General features: G+C 45.3%; 1 protein-coding gene across 1 annotated transcript in view; it reads right to left on the bottom strand.

Moving 5' to 3' along the window:
- Positions 1 to 1393: 1393 nt before the first annotated feature.
- The window catches only part of DDX56 (DEAD-box helicase 56), a 36616-nt gene continuing 17075 nt past the window's right edge, over positions 1394 to 20934 (bottom strand). Inside the window, exons 10-14 of the mRNA XM_075601716.1 lie at positions 19032 to 19108; positions 5332 to 5421; positions 4120 to 4225; positions 3332 to 3432; positions 1394 to 2955 (exon numbers count right to left, since the gene is read on the bottom strand). Coding sequence (XP_075457831.1) covers positions 2866 to 2955; positions 3332 to 3432; positions 4120 to 4225; positions 5332 to 5421; positions 19032 to 19108 — 464 coding nt within the window. The 3' untranslated portion in view covers positions 1394 to 2865. The remainder of the gene's footprint in view (positions 2956 to 3331; positions 3433 to 4119; positions 4226 to 5331; positions 5422 to 19031; positions 19109 to 20934) is intronic.

Genomic DNA, 20934 nt, shown 5'->3' with positions numbered 1-20934 from the left:
CCCTTCTACAGTACAGTTAGAAGCACTATCATACACCCAACATCACAAGCACGCTGCCTAGGCGTCGCATTTGACTCCTCCCTCACATTCACAATGTAGCAAATACCTAACGTTTTTACCCCCGTAAAATTTCCTCGCTCTACTGCTAAAGCTCTAATGCAGGCCCTCATTCTCTGACATCTCAAATATTGTAACCTTCTACTGCCTGGCCTTCCTGCATCTCACTCGTCTCCCCTACAATCTATCCAAAATGCTGCTGCTGCTCTCTCCTAAATCTATCTCCGCATCTCTCCTGCTGTAATCCCTATCCTGGCTTCCTATTAAACTCTGTATCACTTACAAAATTCTCCTCACTTTTAAAGCTATACATTCTTCTGCCCCTCCTTACATCTGAGCCGTAATTTATCGCTACAGTATACACCTGCCTTCTGCTCAAGGATGTTTTCTGTCTACCCCCTCCTCTATGTAAAGCCCTCTTCCGTCTAAAACCGCTCGCTCACTGCCTCACACCTCTGGAATGTCCTGCCCCTCAATATCCGATTGGCATCCTCTTCACCTTTAGGACCCTTCTTAAAACACACCTCTTTAACAAAGCATATGGGTAGCTCCGCTGGCTGATACTCTACATCTCAGATGCACTGACCTTGACCCCTTGCAGACACCCTTACCATAACACCCTCCTCTGTCTAAAGTTCTCCCTAATATGACATTTATTACTGCTGTGAAGCGCTATATAAATAAAGAGATATACATACAGTGAATCAACCAGTGACTTCCAGGTAGAGGGGCCAGAGTGACTATAGACACCTGAAATAAGAGCCTCTGATCTGGGCTACCCACCTAGATTAATTCCTTGCCTTTTTGGGCCAGATCAATTTAAGATGGCTGCAGGTTGTGCAATGCCCATACGGAGCTTTAGCTAGCAGTGGCCATCTTTGAAGATCACACCCGAAAAGTCCCGTTACATGTTTAAGGGTTCAGTCCCTCTTACGACCCAAGTGTACTAATGATAGTGACATGTTTAAGGGGTTATATCTGGAGAATTTATGAAATTTAAAACCTTAAAGTATTAATAAATCATTTTTCGTTGGTTTGTAACCGAGACTTGGGAGGGGTTTGATTTTCTCCCTTTTGCCTGATGTCGCCATGTGTTTAGCAACAGTTTGCAAAGACAGTCTCATTCTCTTCCCCCTCCCCTCATCTTTACAGATTCTCCGATAAGAATAGCGTGGGCCAAGGGCAAAGAAAATGCCCGCGAGATGCATTGGTCTTCTGCCTTTATCTGCAGTGGGTTAGAGGCCCTCATCCGATTGGGGGAAATATAGCAGAGGTCAAAAATGCAGAAATCAGGGCCTGAACACTAAACCACCTTAGAGAATCACAGTTTAAAATATCGAAGAAAATAATGTTTTTGTTTTAATCGCCAAAGCAGAGAATGACAGTGGCATTTCAGTGAAAAATGCAGAAAACATGGAAGCATTGTACAAATAAACACATTTCAGGGGTTTTCTACGTGGGAGCTTTAAAATGGCACTGTTCAAAATATACTTTTCTCTACAGACATTGCCTTTATTTTTTTTTATTCCAAAACTTCCCCAAAAACCCCTGTCCGTGGTTTCTCAATGTCCATTTTTTTTTTTAGGATGCATTAAAAAAAAAAAAAAAAAAAAAAAAAAGGAGAGCATTGTGAATGGATCTATACCTCAGCCCAAATTCCAGCAACATTCGAATCGCTAGTGTTCCTGCCTCAATTAGGCCTGATGCCTTAAACAAGTCCAATAAAACCAGCGCAGATTATATAGTGTGTGTGGGATCTCATTGTGAAAAATAAACATCTGTTACAAATCAAATGCAGTGTGTGTGTGTGTGTGTGTGTGTGTGTGTGTGTGTGTGTGTGTGTGTGTGTGTGTGTGTGTGTGTGTGGTCACACACTGTTGCATCTCAGAAAATAAAGTAACTTATCCCCACAGACCAGAGGCATCAACAGCACATCACTCTGCATGGTATTGTATAATTTTGCACACTTCCAAAAAGCTACGCATATTGCTCCAAATTTATACACGGCTATGCATGTATTATATACCTCTGTACAATTATACACTGCTCTACGCATAAATACATTGCTCTGCATACGTACACATCACTCTGCTTATTATATTGCGCTGCACTCTGTATATAGCTCTGCATGGTATATTGCTCTGCATTTACATTGTTCTGAGTGATAAAATATTACACAACGCTCAGGGATCGCTTCATCAAGCGCTGGTACGGGTTAGCGTGCCCGATCCAGCGTTATCACCCACTGACTTGAATAGTTAGAGGCATATCGGGTTCGCAAACCTGCACCAGCACTTGATGAATCTGCCCCATAGATTGCTGCATTCATTGGCAGTGACAAGATTAGGCTCCTTCTAAAAGGGCCGAGTTACGAAACCGTCTCATCGCCGGCCTGACTGGGCATGAGTCACTGCAGGGGGCACCTGATAAGAGACAGAAGGGGTCACAATTGACATACGGCTCAGCAGAAAGGAGATGGGTATAAACAGAGTCCAGGACAAGGGTGGGGGAGTGAGAGGTGCTGACCCCCTCTGTCCATGACAAGGGGACAGCTGTCTGGTCCTGTTTTGCCCCTCCAGTCTCACCTGTCCTAGTGGTAGGATAGGTGAAGCAGAGATTTTATAGACACCCTATTACCCGCCTCCTCCAAAATTGATATGACCACTGCTGACCACAGAGCAGCCCCCCCCCCCCCTTATCTTCAATGAACGGGGTGGCACGATTTGAGGCATCAATGTCCAGTCCTATTCGTTTGCCCCGCTCCTGTCCTTCATGGATGAAGGTGGCCCCTCCTTCACCTGGGGAGGCTCAGGTTTGCTCCACCACTTTGTTGGCGGCTGTCTGTCTCTTCTTTGTGGTGTATTTGAAGCTGCTCAGGGGGTTTTGCGTCCGCGGGTACTGTGAGGGGAGGCGCGTGGGGGAGAGCGTGAGAGGGAGTCATATTACACAGAGAGATAGCTCAAGTGTCAAAAAAACAAACATCTACAAACACAGTATTGTGAGGTTCTCCATCTCAGCGCCTTCCTAAAACATCCCAAAATAAACATGTCATCCTGCTCGTGTGTGTCAGAGACGGTGGCCATTTTAAAAGTGGTATAAATAAAAATAAAATAAAAAGTCATGTGATTTTACAAAAATCTCTTCAGGGGGAGGGGGTGGTGCAGGGAAGAATCACCGCAAAAAGCAGGAAAAGGCTTTACCAAAAAGAGGGGAGGTTAAATATGGTGGCATGCATCTTAACCAAGATGGGCGAAAGATAACAAGGTGCCCTCACCTTAGATCTCCTTTCTGGGGCTCGGGAGGTTTCCGTTTTCACCCTCCTCCTTTTTCTCCTGAGGGCCAGAGGGTCAGCGATAGCACGCAGGGTGGGGGGTACTGTGGATGGGAGGAGAGATCAGGAGAAGATCTGGGGGAAAAGAGCTGGGAAAAGTGACAGAAACATAGGAGCAGGAAGAGAAGGAGGGATTGAAAGCTGAAAAGGGATGAAAAAGAGAGGGAGGGGGAAGGGGAGGAGGAGAGGGGGGGAAGGAGTGAAGGGGGAAAGGAGTGAAGGAAAGAGGGAGAGAGAGAGAAAGGAGCAAGATAGGGACAGACATGAAGTGGATGGAAAGAGGAGACAGGTAGAGCAAGGTAGAGAATAAACAAAACAGAATAAGAGAGATCGAAGATATAGATAGAGGGAAGATATGCTGATAGCTAAACAGACCAATATAGTTTCATAGTTAACACGCATGTCTTCAAGAACAGAAATACATTGTGACACGCACAGCGCCTGACTTTAACCCCTTCACTCCTGGCGGGAGCTGCAGTCACAGCCTTGTTCTGATGGAACCTTTTGTTTCTTCCAAGCTATAAAACTGGCACTTTTTTCGTGATTGAAAAAAAACATTAATTTAACAGAATGAGAGCTGATTAGCAGTAAAAATTCAAGCAGAATTTAGCTCTCCGGAATAAACGCACGGTACCACTGCTTTCTTTACAGCAACAGGGATAAGGGCTGCAAGAGGGGAGGGGGGGGTACCCAGTTTGCATGCAGAGGGAGGGGGTGAGCGCAGAACATACTCAGGTAGTCGGGAACGTTTTTGAGGTGAGGTTTGACGATCGCTGGGTGCAGAGGTTTATCGTGACGTAGGAGGTGGAAATCCCGGGGGTTATCCTCAAAATAGGTCTGCGGAGAGGGAAGGAGAGGGAGATACATAGATATGTAGCGAGTGTGAGAAGATATTGAGAGAGAACAAGAATGCCTTGTGCAGAGAGGCATAAATGGATATGCAGATACACATCTACAAATAAAGAGATGGAGAGAGACAGTCAGCAGAGCGAGGACACGCCAGACAGCAGAGCGAGGACACGCCAGACAGCAGAGCGAGGACACGCCAGACAGCAGAGCGAGGACACGCCAGACAGCAGAGCGAGGACACGCCAGACAGCAGAGCGAGGACACGCCAGACAGCAATCGACACACATAGACAGATATACATAGATAAATAGCTACTGATCGACGGGTGTCTCTAAACAGTAAAATTGTCACATTGCAAATGCTGTAGTGTATAATTATCCTAAGAATGTTAACAAGTATATCCCTGTGGATATCACACATGTACTGTACAGTGACCGCCCCTCCTGAGATACTCTATAGCACTGTGCCATGCAGCACATTACAGCACGGGAGGGATGGGGAGCCAAAGGTCATAAGGCAGGGGAGTTGCTGTGTTATTGTTACTATGGTAAAAGGTCAGAGGGGTCAAAGGTCACATCAATGACTCAGAGCTGGGACATGTAGCTCTCTCGATGATTAGTTGAGTCACTGCGTGTGCCGAGTCAGTATCCTCAGGTGCTCTCCTAGAGAGAGAGGCATAGATACACCCCCTCGAGATAATGTGCTAATCCAAGGCAGGACAGGGGGACACTCTCATACAGTCACTGGTATGAGAGAGGCATGCTCATATACAGAGGCAAAGAGAGGGGGGAGAATGACTTGGCATTGAAGTGAGGGGGACGCTCTTACACCGAGGCTTGAGGTGAGGGAAAGCTTTTATACAGAAGCTCTGAAAGAGGGGACAGTCTGATACAGAAACACAGATAAAAGGGAGGCCGGTATTATACAGTGGCGCTGATGTGGGTGGGGATGACACATACAAAAATGATGATGTAGGGGGGGGGGGGGGGGGGAGGACACGCTCTTATAGAGGCTCTGATGTGAGAGGGGGGGAAGGGGGGTGATCTTACAGTCCCTGATGTGAGGGGGAGGTATTCCTATACAGAGGTGCTGACCTTGAGTTTCTCTGAGTTCAGCAGCTCCTCCTTTATCTCTTTCAGACGTGCTTCCTTTATGGCCTGTTTTGTCACTGACCTCATGGCGTCCTGCACAGAAGTGACATCACAGGTCACACAAATAGACAAGGCAATCATCTTCCTGCCCTCCCTATTATCCCAGCAGAGACCCCCCAGGCCCGGAATCCTACCCTGGCTTCCACATTGCAAGTGACCGCGCTGCATTCTAAAGTGATCCAAGGTGCCTAACGCTAACCCCCAACTCATATTACTGCAGCCCCTCAATAATAAGCCTCTTTGCTGCCAGTGTAGCATCGTTGTGCAGATTAGTTATAAATATATATATGTTTTTTTTACATCAATAACATCCCTTTATATTTTGCTTTGCAACGCATTGTGGGTCCCTCTTCCTTCTTTGCCACACGTTTATTTTGAAAAGATGTCACCCACATAGAATGTGACGGCAGATAAGAACCCCTTGGCCACCTAGTCTTCCCACTTAACTACCTGGCTTGCTTTATTATTTAAAAAAATCTGTGTGCCTATCACAGGCATGTACACAGTAATGGTGCCCATCACATCACTTCAGTTGGGAGGCTAGCCACAAACCCACTGTACAATACAGGGTCTATAGAACACAAAAAGTGTTCCCCGCACTCTGAATGAATACGAAAGAATCAATGATACTTGAAATGCTGATATGTATTAAATGTGCAAAAGTGAAGAACATGAATTGACAATGTGCAAAAAAATGCAAATCACATAAAATGAACAGGAGGGTGAGGGATGGTGAGGGAAGGGGGAAATGTGACATCACTAAAAAGTGAGGGAGATTGTAACAGGGGAGTTATCCCTGTTCAGGTAATGTGCCTCTAATCCAGCAGTGTGGTGGTTAACTGCTGGTAGTCAATTAACAAACACCACCTGCCTGATTAGATTGCTTAGAAAAGCCTGTCTTTTGAGACAGGAAGGGAGACTCCTTAGCTCACAACTGAGCTGAACTTGGAGACAGAGCAGAGATTCCTTAGTCCACAACTGGGCTGAACCAAGGAAGGACCGATGTCTTGAGCGACAAACTGACCACAAGACAATGGGGACAAGATTCTAACCTCTAGCCTGACATTTCCTGTGCACACAAGGGTGCGGTTCCAAGAGAGCAGAGAAGCTTCCCCTACAGCAGCCCAGCTAACAGATAAGACTTTCATTTATAAGACTTTTTATATCTGTTCATGTCATGCTATATGTTTGGGGCTGGGAGACATGCTTATCTAAAGGGAGTTGTGGATTGCATAGTATTTCACTAGAAATACTCCCAAGTGAATAGAAGCTTTGTTTACCCCTTGTTTGGATGGTTCCCTGATGTTAAGGAAACAGGCGCAATAAAAGCCTTATTTAATTTCACCATAACCAGTCTCCCTTGCATACCTCTGTGAGCGTCCGCCTACATATGGTGTCCGAAGTGGGACGAGAGGTGGTCTTTGAAGTTAGAAGGGACCGGAGCTGGCTGTGAATTTTTTTTGTGCTTTTTTGTCTACAAACAGTCTGAGCAACATAAACAAAAAAAAAATCTCATGCAGCAGAGACCAGAATTAAAGTGATACACACCCAGGCAGGAAATCTAACCTGCACAGAAACTTACAAAACCACAGATGGACTCTTTTCCCCAATCCCAAGAGGAGAGAAAGAAAGACTGCTGAAGCAGGTAAACCTTATTTGCCTATCACAATAAAGTGTAATATGGGTCATTGAAATAGGGGGTTTGCCTTCCAGCCATAGTCAGGGTTCAAGAAGTGAGTTAGCCCTTAAAGGGATAGGCGTTTGTTGTTTTCAAATGTTTAGCTGAAGCAGTAAATACAGATAGTGACCCACGAGCGGTACTGATTCTGCAAGTAAAGGCTGCCACACCGCATAGGACTACCAGTTGTGAATGGAGTATATGCAGAAAAATATGAAAATTGATGCAAGACTGTGCTGAAGCAGGGGAATTTTCAGTAAACAAGTGCTGAGGGTAAAATTGGCTACTAAAAAAAAAAAAAAAGGAATTGCTGAGCTGTGTAAACGATATCCCAAAGTGTGGAGTGAATGTCATAATACCCAAAGTTGAGACTGAACTCAAGCAGAAAATCACATTATTTGGCTGAAGCAGAGAGATTGTACCTAGCAAGAAAATGGTGTAAAGCAAACAGAAGTTTTTACCTAGCAACTGCACATCCAGCATACCTAATGAGAGATTACACCTAGCAAGTAAATGGTGTAAAGCAAAAATACTTTTTTACCTAGCAACTGCACATCCTGTATACCTGATGAGAGAAAATGTGTGCACAGTACTGTTGATATTGTAAACTTACCCAAGAGAGAAAAAAAAAGTCTACAGAGATGCCCATGAGAGCCACGACCTCTACAAGCAAAATATGCCCACCTGCAAGACTACCACAATTGGTTCTAGCAAATACCGTGGCAAAAGCTGCAATAGCGCCTCCTGAGGTCAGGAAGAAAATTACACCTGATAGCCCCAAAATGGAGGACAAGATGCAGCATTCCTGTAATGAACCCTACCCCACGGAACAGTGGCCCTTCCAGTCCGATGAGGAGGAAGACATCTCTTATGGGGAACCCAAACCAAGTCACACCCACAAAACACCCCAAGAATGGTGGGGGTGCCTGAACTCGGTACGAACCGGAAAGACCGCTGCCTATGATGACAAATATGATCGGCAGGAGAAAGAGCGGGAGCAGTGGATCACCGAATATTTCGGTCAGCTGTTACAGTTGCAAGAAAAGCCAGGTGGATCCAGTGACGCTGCTAAAATTTCGAATGAAGATGGAGACCCCGGTATCCCTGAGGGGACGGTGTCATCCAAAACAAAAAGGCGAAAAAAGAAAATGAAAAGCGGTTCTTCACTTACCGTGGAAGGAACAGAGACGTCCGCAGATCCTGTGGAGAAAAGGGGGACCGAGATGCCCTGCAGCCTAGAGAAAATGGAGAATTCGTCCCGCGGTTAACCGAATATCCAGAGGGCCCAAGGCAGAAGTCGTGTACCCCAAAGAAGTGTCTGTCCGGTGCCAGTAGTGAGGAACCCCCAACCAACCATCCCAGGGAAGCGGAGCCGGAACCAGTGAGTGTCGATCCCTTGACCAGCCCTGAGGATGCCCTGAAAAATGCCAGGCGTGACTGTGATCGGCTCCTGGAAAATAACGTGAAGCTACAGAAAGATGTGCTCACAATGTACTCTTTGGCCAGGACAGAATTGGACGATCTCAAGACTGAGCTAGATACTACAAACGCTACTATTTCCGCCATGGATGAAAAGCAGAGCCAATCTGATATAATGATGGCTAAGCTGAAGCGGAAATATGAGGAGGCACTGAAGCAGATGGCAGTCTTCCAGCAAGAGGTTCACACTCTTCGCATAGGGTTGAATGCCTCACAACAGTCGGTCAAGAGTGTCCGGACAGACGTAGACGTATCTCAGTAAGAGGTTCATACACTCCGCAGAGCACTGGATGCCTCACATCATGAGACCAACAGCTGTCGCACAGACCTGGAAGTTTCCAGAAAGGAACTACACAGTCTCACTGAGGAGCTGGACATTTCTAAAGAAACGATTGTCAATCTTAATACAGATCTCCAAGTCTCTCAGAAGGAGCTGCAGACCCTCAACCTAGAGAAGGAAGTCTCACGCCAGGAGACTGTAATTCTCAAAGCAGATGTGCGTAAATGGAAGGAGTCCTGCAAGGAGGCCCTGAATAGTACAGAGACTTAAAAAGGAGAAAATTTAAGATTAAAAAGAAAAAACTTAAAACTCAAAGAATGAAAAGCTGCACGAGCGTAAAGAAATAAATAGACTTTTGGAAGGTGAGAAGTTTGAAGCAGAGCACCAACTGCAAGGTCTGCGTACGCACCTCGAGAAGGCAGAGGAGAAGCAGCGAACTCTGCAGGAAGACAATCTGCAGGCTGTTAAAGAAATTCAAGTGCTGCAGGAACGTCTGATTACCCAGTATGTCCCCGCAAAGCAGCATGAGAAACTGAAGGCTACCCTGAGCGTCACCAAAGCATCGCTAGAGGCCAAGCTTAGAACCCAGGTGACCCGGCACAAAAGGGAGCACAAGAAGGTCCAGAAACTAAAACAAGTAACTGTGGCCCGAGCAAAGAAATTCATAGTGCTTCACAATGCAATAAAAATGTGGAAGCAAGGGGGCGTGGCTTGGAGCCTGATGGAGATGGCTGCTTTCATCTGAGGCTCCTCCAATACAGAAAACTAATCCGGAGCAATCCTTATCTAAATCTGACCAAAATAAACAAATTTCTATAACAGCAGATACTCCCTGAAGCAAAGATCAATTTGACACCAAAAGTGACCACATTAATCATTACCTAACCCCTCCAAAATAAAAAGAAAATAAGAGTGGCTGAGGACCTGGCTGACAGGGCTGCGCTCCTCAAGGCCGCAGTGCACACGATTTGGAACTGATCATCACCCTCTCTTCCTTCTTGTGCTTGGCCAGCGGGACAGCTGTGGGTACTACTTCTGGGTGGACATACCCAAGGCAACTAACTGAGTAAGTAAAACCAACACCCCTGCCCAAAACGCAGCTAATAGAGGGGTCACACTCACTCAGTTTGCTATTCACTGCAGCACTGGGCCATAATCACAACCACTAAATCAGCGCATGGACTCTCCTTGCTTCCCTGGCTTCCAGCAGCATTGGATGCCACGAGGATCCTCTCCCATCCCATTAAAAGCCTTTTAAACATACCTGAAGAGAGAGGGGTTCGGGGCTGGGGACGGAGAGGAGCGGCCATCTTGCCACCGATATCGGCACCAAGAGAGGGGGGGTCACCATCTCCGGGATCCCTGGGGGGCCCGCCGTCCAGAAGAATTCCCCAGGGGATCAAGGTATCCCCAGCTGGGTCACGGTGCGGCGTAATTTGCTCCTGGTGGGGCAGGGTGACGCAGAGCAGCGGAGGTGGGGAGCGCCGAGCCGGCCCGGGGATAAAATGGATGCCGCTGCACAGTGAAGAGGGAGGAGCAGCCATCTTGAGCAGCTCTCTGGCAGGGTCTCTGAGTTCACCCGCTGTGCACAGTCCCTTGAGTGGGAGATCAGCGTGGTGCTGAGAAGGCACAGGAGAGGGCCCAGAGCAGTAGTGGGAGCGGAGAGGGGAGCAGAGAGGGAGAAGCTCCGGGGAGGTGGAGAGGGAGAGGCATCCATGCGTTCCAGCTTGAAACGCAGCTGTGTCCCAGCCGGATCCAAGATGGCCGCCGCTGGCCAGAGTTAAAGGCACAAACACACACAAATAAACTCAGTGTCTGACAATTGAAACAGAGCTTTGCATTGTTTCTACTAGCACACTCTCTCCCCACTCCAACTCAGCCCCAATACCTACCTACCTACATAACACAAGGAGAATATTGGGCCCTGTGTAACCCTTCTGGAAAGAAAAAAAAAAAAAATCCTAAAAGGAAAAAAAATGTGAATGAGCATGGTGCCTTAGGAATGAGGGGGCTCATGTCAAGGTGAAAAAGGAAATACAGAACTTACATCACCCAAACAAAATCAGCTTCAATTCTACAGTATATATAATAACGACCTATAAACAACAAATATGCCACCCACCAAAACACCAAAAAAAAACCCGCGGGAGGCCGCCCTCTTCTTTAAAAAACCAAAGACAGGAACCAAAGATCAAGACGCGTCTCTCGCTGGCGAAGACGCAGAACCAGAACCCGACTCCGAAGAAGAGATAGATACTCCGCTTACTCGCAAAGAAATGTTGCGGTTTGTCCAAGACATCAAAAGTTCCTTCCGCTCCGAGATGCAGAGTTTCCGTCAGAGTGTCAGAGAGGAAATAGCATCTATAGGAGACCGTATCGTGGACTTGGAGGAGAAAGTGGACACCACCGCCTCTGCCCAGGAGATCCAAGCCCAAGAAATCCACGAGTTAAAAACGCAAGTTAAAACAATTTTCGAAAAATTGGAAGACACGGAAAACCGATCAAGACGCAATAATCTGCGGATCAGGGGAGTCCCGGAGGAAGTGGACAATGCTCAATTGGACGCATATCTCATCCAGCTCTTTGGGTCTTTGGTACCAGAAATGACGGAGGACAAACTACAGATGGACAGAGCACATAGACTGCCTAGACCTAGAGGCCTGGACCCAAAAAAAACCACGAGATGTGATTACACGTCTACACTACTTTCGTAGCAAGGAGGAGATACTGAGAGCCGCTAGATCTGTTCCAAGGATAGAACAAGACAACGTCCAGCTTCTCATTTTCCCAGATTTGGCTCAAACAACGTTGAACAAGCGTAAAATGTTCGCTCAGGTCACAAACACACTGAGAAATAGTAAAATACGCTACCGTTGGGGTTTTCCGTGCAAGATAATATTTACCTACCAAGAACAAACACATATATTTCTCACTCCAGAAGAAGGTGAAGAGAAATTGCGAGCAATGGGTCTCCTTGAGCCAGAGGACATGGAGGCCTCCCAGCGGGCCCAGCCCCCACCTAAACAACAACGCCCAGCATGGGTAAAGACCCCGACTTCACGAAGAGAAAAGAACCAGCCCGCTTGAAATTTGGAGCTGATCATTTATTGAGTTTCTAGTTAATTTTACAGAATGGCGGAATGTTGTTCGGAACATAAGGCACAGCTGAACTTGTCGTTTACTCCAGATAAGCTCTTTTTCTTGAACAGGAGTGGAGACACCTGGCGTCAATTCACTAACTTGAACCACTCCCAATGACCAAGGTGCTCTGGTTATCAAGAATCTCCCGAAGATAACTTCCCATACTGTGAAAGGTTTTAGTTTTAAAATACAGGCTACCACGAGGGTTGCTTTGGAAATGTTTTATTCAAAATTGACTGTTTCTAAATGGACCGAAAGTCCCAAAGCACCTAGAAACTGATAGACAGCCTGATCTAAGTTGAATGTTTTGTGCAGTTGACACATGTTGGCCCGGGTTGGGGGTTTTCAGGCTCGGTCCTCGGGGGCCGTAGGCGGGCCGGCCTCTGTGGGTGTCCCTGTTTCGGTGCGGGTGGCTCGGACGGTGGCTCTGTCTTTGACTGGGTCGCTGGATGGGCCGCCTGTGCTGGGGGGCGGCCCGCTGGTGGCTCTCGGGGCGCGGGTTTGGACACCCTCGGCCTAATTCGAAACCGTTTCCTGGGTAAAGGTATGTCCTGGATGCAGGATATCTATGTTATTTATTCTTTGCACTGTTCCGTTTGTGTTTCCCCTCCCCTATAGACTAAATATAGATATTGAGATGGCCGAGCACTGGATGCCAGTCTGATCTACTCAATGTGAGAAAACTAAGGAAAGATAAGGTGATGTAAATAGTTACGATGTTCCCTTTCCCCCTCGTTTTTCTGTATCCTGATGTGTAAGACTACACACACAATCTGCCCCGTACTTACCGGGGTGTTGCTTTTGTTTTCTGAAAATTTGGCTCCCAAACAAAGGAGCACTGTGGCATTAAGCCGTTGGGCTGCAACCCGCCCCCCACAGGTTTGCGCATCCCGTGACTGCGATACACTCGCTTCACGGGACCTGAGATGGTTGGTCCCCCCAAACATAGTTTGGAAACCGGGGTCCTCTTTTTACCCCACCCTACCCTGTCCACCCTCCCCCAGTTCTACAAGCATTTGTTACTGCAGAAAGTTAATATGTGTATCTCTCAAGGTGTATGTTCACGATACAGACTGTTTACAATAGTTAAGATTCTGTTTCTTCTGCTATATATAGGTCATCACTCTGTTCACCTGTATCATAGACCTTTCAAGCATCACTATGCCGATTAATATAATTTCCCAAAACACCAAGGGCCTCAATACCCCCCGTAAGAGACGAATAGCCCTTTCAGAGGCCAAAAGACTAGCAGGAGATATCATTTTGCTACAAGAAACGCATCTGAAAAAGGAGGATCAATCACAGCTGTACAGTAGCGATTACCCTCTAATCTATCACTCATCATCCCATACAAAAAAAAATGGGGTGGCTACACTTTTCCACAAAAATCTAAATTTCAAAATAGACAAAATTAAAAATGACCCTGCTGGGAGAATTTTAATTGTTACAGGATTACTAGACTCTACCCATGTGACAATAGCTAACATATATGCCCCTAATGAAAACCAAGAATCCTTTTTCCAGGAGCTCACAAATTTAATAAACTCTGTCCAGAAAGGTTTTCTAATTCTTGCAGGGGATTTAAACGCAATCATGGACCCAAATTTAGATAGATTTCCCAGTCTCCCACCACCACAAAAGATAGTTCCCTCAACTCGTGGTCTCGTATCCATGACCAAGGATCTGATGGTGGTAGACTCCTGGAGATTAATGAACAACAAGGAAAAAGACTTCTCCTTCTCTCACCCCCATAATAGCTCACCAACAAATTAGCGATAACATTTCCTCAGCAATAATTGCCCCCTCTGCTTGGTCGGACCATTCTATAATTATAACTAAACTGGATGGCCTCACCACCAAAAACAAAACAAGGTTGTGGTCCCTAAATGAATCATTATTGTCGAACCCACAAAATCTCCAACAATTGGAAGAGGAACTGGTCCAATATTTTGATATAAATAACACCCCGGACGTTTCCCCTTTTACCCTATGGGAGGCCCATAAATCCGTGCTTAGAGGCAAGCTAATCGCTCTGGCTTCTCGGAAAAGGAAGGAAAAAGCGGAACACATTGTGACATTAACACAAAAGTTATCAGAACTAGAAAGTATCCATAAAGCAAATCCCTCCCGAAAAAACTATAGACAAATAATCTCAGTTAGAGGGCAATTAAATCTTTTGTTAGTGACAAACGCAGAGAGAGCTATACGATGGACCCAACAGAAATACTATGAAAAAAGCAATAAGGCAGATAAAATGCTAGCACGTAAGCTAAAACAAAAGCAGGTCAAAGCTAGGATCCATAATATTTATACCAAGAATGGAAAGATATCAAATAGCCACAAAGTTATTAGTGACGCTTTTAAGGAATATTATACATCTCTTTACAATCTGCCTGGCCCAGTGGGAGAATCGGCTAAAAACAAAAAAGCGAAAAAAATTCAAAACTTTCTAACTCAATGCCGGCTCCCCACGCTGGAACCAGAAGATATAATAAATCTTGAAAAAACTATAGAACCCCCTGAAATCTTGGAGGCTATCAAATCTTTGAAAAATGGGAAGGCCCCTGGTCCGGATGGATTTTCAAATCTTTACTACAAAAAATTCTCCATAATACTCCTCCCACACTTAACCAAAGTATTTAATGAGATGCTTCTAGGCCTCCCCCCACCCAGGGATATGCTACGAGCAACCATAGTAGTAATCCCAAAAGATGGAAAAGACCCCATGATGTGCTCTAGCTATCGACCTATATCATTATTAAATACAGATCTAAAATTATACGCGAAAATTTTGGCCACTAGATTAAACAATATTCTTCCAAGATTGATCCATCCGGACCAGGTTGGTTTTGTCTTGGGCAGACAAGCACTTGACAACACAAGGAGGACAGTGAATTTAATACATGTAGCAAAGCAAACCTCACGCTCATCATTATTACTTTCACTAGACGCTGAAAAAGCTTTTGATCGGCTGGATTGGCAGTTTATGAACGCCACACTCTCACAAATGGGTTTTACTCCCAAAATTTTAAACAGCATAAACACGCTATACTCTGTTCCAACGGCCATAGTAAAAACAAATAACTCCTTGTCTGACCCTTTCCCAATATCGAACGGAACCAGACAGGGGTGCCCACTGTCCCCCTTGTTGTTTGCTTTGGCAATTGAACCACTAGCCTGCCAAATAAGAAGGAACCCCAATATCACGGGTATCAATGTTGGACAGAAGGAATTCAAGATAGCTCTCTATGCGGATGACATACTATTGACGCTCTCAAACCCTCTTATCTCCCTCCCCAACCGTTTCCAAGCTCTATCGGAGTTTGGCTCCCTCTCAGGATACAAAATTAACCCCTCTAAATCTATGGCTGTAAGCTTAAACCTTCCCAAGGATATGGTAAAGTTACTTCAACTTAATTTTGACTTCAAATGGAACCAGACCCACATTAAATATTTAGGGGTTCAAATAACAAAAGACTACTCATCCCTATACAAAACAAACTTTAAACCTTTATTTGACCAAGTTGCAAAAGACTTGTCCACCTGGAATCCTTACATCATCTCATGGTTTGGAAGGATCGCCACTATTAAAATGAACATCTTACCTAGAATCCTGTACCTGTTCCAAACTCTCCCAGTTAAGATATGTCAGAAGGATCTAAACAATATTCAAAATAAAATTCTGAAATTTGTATGGCAACATAGACGTCCTAGAGTCCGCAAAGATATCCTTTCTAGGAGGCTTAGCCCTCCCAAATCTACAAAAGTACTATAGAGCGGCACAACTAGGGCAACTAGTTAGTTGGCATTCAAACCCAACCGAAAAAAGATGGGTTGAACTAGAAGAATCGATCTGCTCCCCATGCGAAATTAAGACTCTCCTCTGGCTTAATAGAAAATCCAGACCAGCTGAGGTTTACACAAACCCGGTGTTATCTTTTGCATGTAATCTTTGGGACTCCCTTAAAGTTAGGTTCCAACAGACTGGTACCCCATCCCTCATGCAACCCCTGTTTTCAGATCCCTCTCTCCCTTTTTACACTAATAACCAACAATCCAACCTTTGGGTCCAAAAAGGACTCCTAAGAGTTAATGATATTCTCACCAAAGGTAAAGTCCCTCCGTTCATCTCATTACAAACGAGCCACGATATTCCCTCCTCTGAATTCTTCAGATTTCTCCAAGTTAGGCACTACATCCAATCCATCTACAAGCCAAACCAACCACATGTGTTAACGCTATATGAAGACTGGTGTGTACGTCAGCCTGTTAAGAAGGGCATTACTTCAAGGCTATACCATAGTTTGACGCCTGTCAAAAATAGCCAAATCCCTGATAAATATATGACATCCTGGGAGGAGTTAAATACCAATTTGGACCTTGATGTCTGGAAAGATGTCTGGGAGGCGGCCTCCAAAAATTCCTCCTGTGTGGTGATTAAGGAGAATATTTACAAGCTAATATATAGATGGTATATGACTCCCACCAGGTTGAACTCCTTTCTCCCGGGTGTCTCTCCTTTATGTTGGCGTGGTTGTGGCGAAAGGGGGACTATACTGCACATATTTTGGTCGTGCCCAAAAATTCAGCGAACATGGAGTGAAGTGTTCGCTTTAATACACAGGGTTCTGGGAATCACTGTCCCACAGGACCCGATCTATACAGTCTTGGGAAAACCAATGGCCAATTGTAACAAAAAAGAAATTAAAGTTATCTCCCAAATTCTAAATGCTACTAGATGCACCATCGCCAAAAACTGGAAACAACCGACTCCCCCATCCTTAAACCAAATCAATAACAAAATCTGGCATATTGTCTACATGGAAAAACTCACTGCCTACCTAACTGGTTCCACTTCACAATTCTTCGAAACATGGGCCCCTTGGTTTAGACATGCAGGTCTATCCCCTTATTTAGACTAGGTTATTCTGAACAGAGTGATTTATGACTTATGATTTATGATTTATGTTGTAACTCGCCTGGTAGTTAATATGTTACGTGGTTTCAAATGCTGTCCCCTTCCCCCCCCCTTCCCATACTCTCCTCCCCTCCTAATGTGTAATCAGACTATTTGCAATTCTGTACCGTTGTATTCTTCCCCCCCCCTTTTTTTTTTCTTTTTGTACCCCTCTTACTTTTGGAAAAATGATGAATAAAAACTTAAGTAATAAAAAAAAAATGTGGAAGCAAGCTCAGAGAAAGCAAAGCGTGCAGATAAATTCCCTGAGAAGAGACTTGCAAGTCGCACTCAAAAAACATGGATCTCTCGCGGATGAGATGAAAGTTCTACAAAGACAAATATTGACCCTGACTAAGCGTCAGTGTCCCACAGCCACAAAAACCCATGAAGACTAAGGTACAGTGAGAGCTGGAAATACCGCTCGTCTGAAAGACAAGGTTGCAAAAATTGAACCACCTAAACAAGCACTAGTAAAATCTTCAGCCACCCAACAGGCAATAAAAGAAGGTACACGTGCTGAACCAAAACCAGAAGAATCCTTAGCTGATGAAGCTGAAAAGATGGGACATTCTCTGGAAGTGGGTGTGGAATTACAACTTAATCCCAAAGAGGCTGAACTAGCAACCCCATTGAATGGGAAAATGGCAGAGAGACAGCTTCAAAAGCAGAAAACTCAAAGGGCTGTTTTTAAACGCTCTGCAACTACTGCTATACAGTGTGCCTACAATAAGACGAGCACCCGACGCAAGGGAAATCTCATGACCGCGCACATAGCAAAAAGACTATACTTAGAAAAAGTCCCCCTCGAGCGACTGAGGAGTGCTGATCTCAAGCACCTTCGGGAGGAGACACGAATAAACTGGAGAAAGGGCTCCTATCCCAGCGGAACTGAGGGTTCTCTTCCTCCATCCACTCTCATTCAAGTGACAGAGATATCTAGAATGAGAGTGGAAGGATGGGCTTTGGCCGTGGCAAGCCCGAGCTTCCCACAAACAGGGGAGGTATGTAACAGGGGAGTTATCCCTGTTCAAGTAATGTGCCTCTAATCCAGCAGTGTGGTGGTTAACTGCTGGTAGTCAATTAACAAACACCACCTGCCTGATTAGATTGCTTAGAAAAGCCTGTCTTTTGAGACAGGAAGGGAGACTCCTTAGCTCACAACTGAGCTGAACTTGGAGACAGAGCAGAGATTCCTTAGTCCACAACTGGGCTGAACCAAGGAAGGACAGATGTCTTGAGCGACAAGCTGACCACAAGACAAAGGGGACAAGATTCTAATCTGGAGCCTGACATTTCCTGTGCACACAAGGGTGCGGTTCCAAGAGAGCAGAGAAGCTTCCCCTACGGCAGCCCAGCTAACAGATAAGACTTTCATTTATAAGACTTTCATTTATAAGACTTTTTATATCTGTTCATTTCATGCTATATGTTTAGGGCTGGGAGACATGCTTATCTAAAGGGAGTTGTGGATTGCATAGTATTTCACTAGAAATTCTCCCAAGTGAATAGAAGCTTTGTTTACCCCTTGTTTGGATGGTTTCCTGATGTTAAGGAAACAGGCGCAATAAAAGCCTTATTTAATTTCACCATAACCAGTCTCCCTTGCATACCTCTGTGAGCGTCCGCCTACAGAGATGATAAAGAAATCCCTAACAGGGAAGGAAGTGGGTGCGGTGAGACTCAGGGGGTTTTATATGTGCGTTTTTTTGTACATTGTCAATTCATGTTCTTCACTTTTGCTCATTAATACATATCAGCATTTCAAGTATCATTGATTCTTTCTTATTCATTTGGAGTGCGGGAAAAATTTTGTGTTCTATATGTCCTTAGGAGAGATTAGGGGGTCTCTGCATTGTTCCCCAGCACCCACTGCGTACTTGTATCCCTAATATATTTAATACATTAGGTAGTGCGGCCTATACAACATACTTTCAATACAGGGTCTATTTTCACCGCTTAAGTCTTGCTCATAAAAGGCTTTGGGCCTTTAAAAATCAAAGTGAAAAACATCTCGGAAAATAAAATAAAGCTAAGGATGGGAATCTGATGTAAGGGGCATCAGACGGAGCTCAGTTTGGTAATTTCTTGGATGGTATGGAACTGACCCGGCAGCGGTATCGAAACCCCTCCACCTCCTCCATGCGGAAACGGTACGGCCGGAGAACACATTCCTCAGCTCCATCTGGGTGAGAGAAGAACACCTAGAAATATATCAATTGCAAACTCGCCAGGGCAGGGATTTCCTTTCCTATTGTCCGACTGTTTGTTGCACTACCCTGTACTGTTTTGTCTCTATCGTAAAGCGCTGAGTACTCTGTGGGTTCTTTATAAATAAAGATACACATACACACGTGTACGTACATATGTGTACATAATACATACATGTACACACACACACAATGGAAATATTACTGTATGCTCATCTGAATTTCTTAGACAGGTCTGCAATCCTGCCTTTCCCAAATATCACCCAGCACTTCAAATGTGGCAAGGGATTCTGGGAAATTACATGCAAATGAGCACACAGTGCCACAAAAACCCTCCACAGTAAATCATATAGCAAAAGGACATATTACTGTATGCTCATTTGCATGTCTTAAACAGGTTTATATGGTTTTGAAGCAAAAGGTGTCACTGTGTGCTCATTTGCATGTCATTTCCCAGAATCCCTTGCTGCAGTGGAAGTGCTGTATGCTTGGTGATAATGGGGAAAGGCGGGGTTGCAGACCTGCCTAAGACATGCAGATGAGCATACAGTTGTATTTGCATATTTGCTTTCCTGTGGAGGGTTTTTGTCACTTTTTTTACTCACCATAACTTAACTCAGTATTATGGTATAGCCTATCCCATAGCCTCTTTTGCATACCTAGTTAAAATCAACCCCACACTGATGAGACCCATCAAGGTTGAAACAGCTGTCTGTGGGTGGTTTTCTGGGTATGCACCTTAACCCTGGCTGTGCTCAAAGCTGTGACCATGCAGCAAGCTTAAGCCTATAGGGAACCATGTTAAAAATGGTTTTTGAGGCAAAAAGTGACACTGTGTGCTCATTTGCATGTCATTTCCCAGAATCCCTTGCTGCAGTGGAAGTGCTGTATGCTGGGTGATAATGGGGAAAGGCGGGGTTGCAGACCATATATATATATATATATATATATATATATATATATATATATATATATATATATATATATATATGTGTGTGTGTGTGTGTGTGTGTGTGTGTGTGTGTGTACACATATATATATATATATATACATACATCCATATATATATATATATATATATATATATACAGATACACACACACACACACACACACACACACACACACACACACACACACACACATATATATATACAGTGCTCGACAAACCCGGTCGCCCACTCGCCAGGCGCGAACGGAAATTGGCCGGTGGCCAGCTACTTTTTCCCCCTGCTCTGCGCAAATTTTTTTTTTAAAATATATAAATAAATACAAATATCCTCCTGGCTGATTGGCCAATTGGTCGTGACGCGGAATGGAGCCCTTCTCTGCAGGGGTAAGTAATGGCTGCTCCCTGTCTCCTGCCCGCGCTTCCCCCCTCATCCCCTCCAGTCTCCGCTCCTGTCGGGCAGGAGATGACAGCAGGGGATTTCCCCCCCTGTCCCACGGTTCCGCTCCTGTCCCTGTGGCTGCACGCGCGGGGCAGGAGATGACAGCGGGCGATGTCTCCCCCACCTCCCCTGTCCCGCTTGCCCTCCGGTTCCGCTCCTGTCCCTGTGGCTGCATGCGTGGGGCAGGAGATGACAGCGGGCGATGTCTCCCCCCCCCTCCCGTCCTGGTTGCCCTACGATCCCCGCTTTCCCCCAGTGCCCGTGGCTGCTCCCGATGCCAGCAGGGGTGTTCCCCTCGGTCCCCGTGGCTGTCTCCGCTTCCCCCTCCCTTTCCGCTCCCCACCCTCCCACAAATGTAAAAATAAATAAATAACAAAAAAATATCCTCCTGGCTGATTGGCCAATTGGCCG

Source organism: Ascaphus truei, chromosome 5 (assembly GCF_040206685.1).
Source record: "Ascaphus truei isolate aAscTru1 chromosome 5, aAscTru1.hap1, whole genome shotgun sequence".
In the NCBI taxonomy this organism is placed as follows: Eukaryota; Metazoa; Chordata; class Amphibia; order Anura; family Ascaphidae; genus Ascaphus; species Ascaphus truei.
Note: the sequence above shows the minus strand (reverse complement) of the source record. Positions and strands in the feature narration are given on the sequence as shown.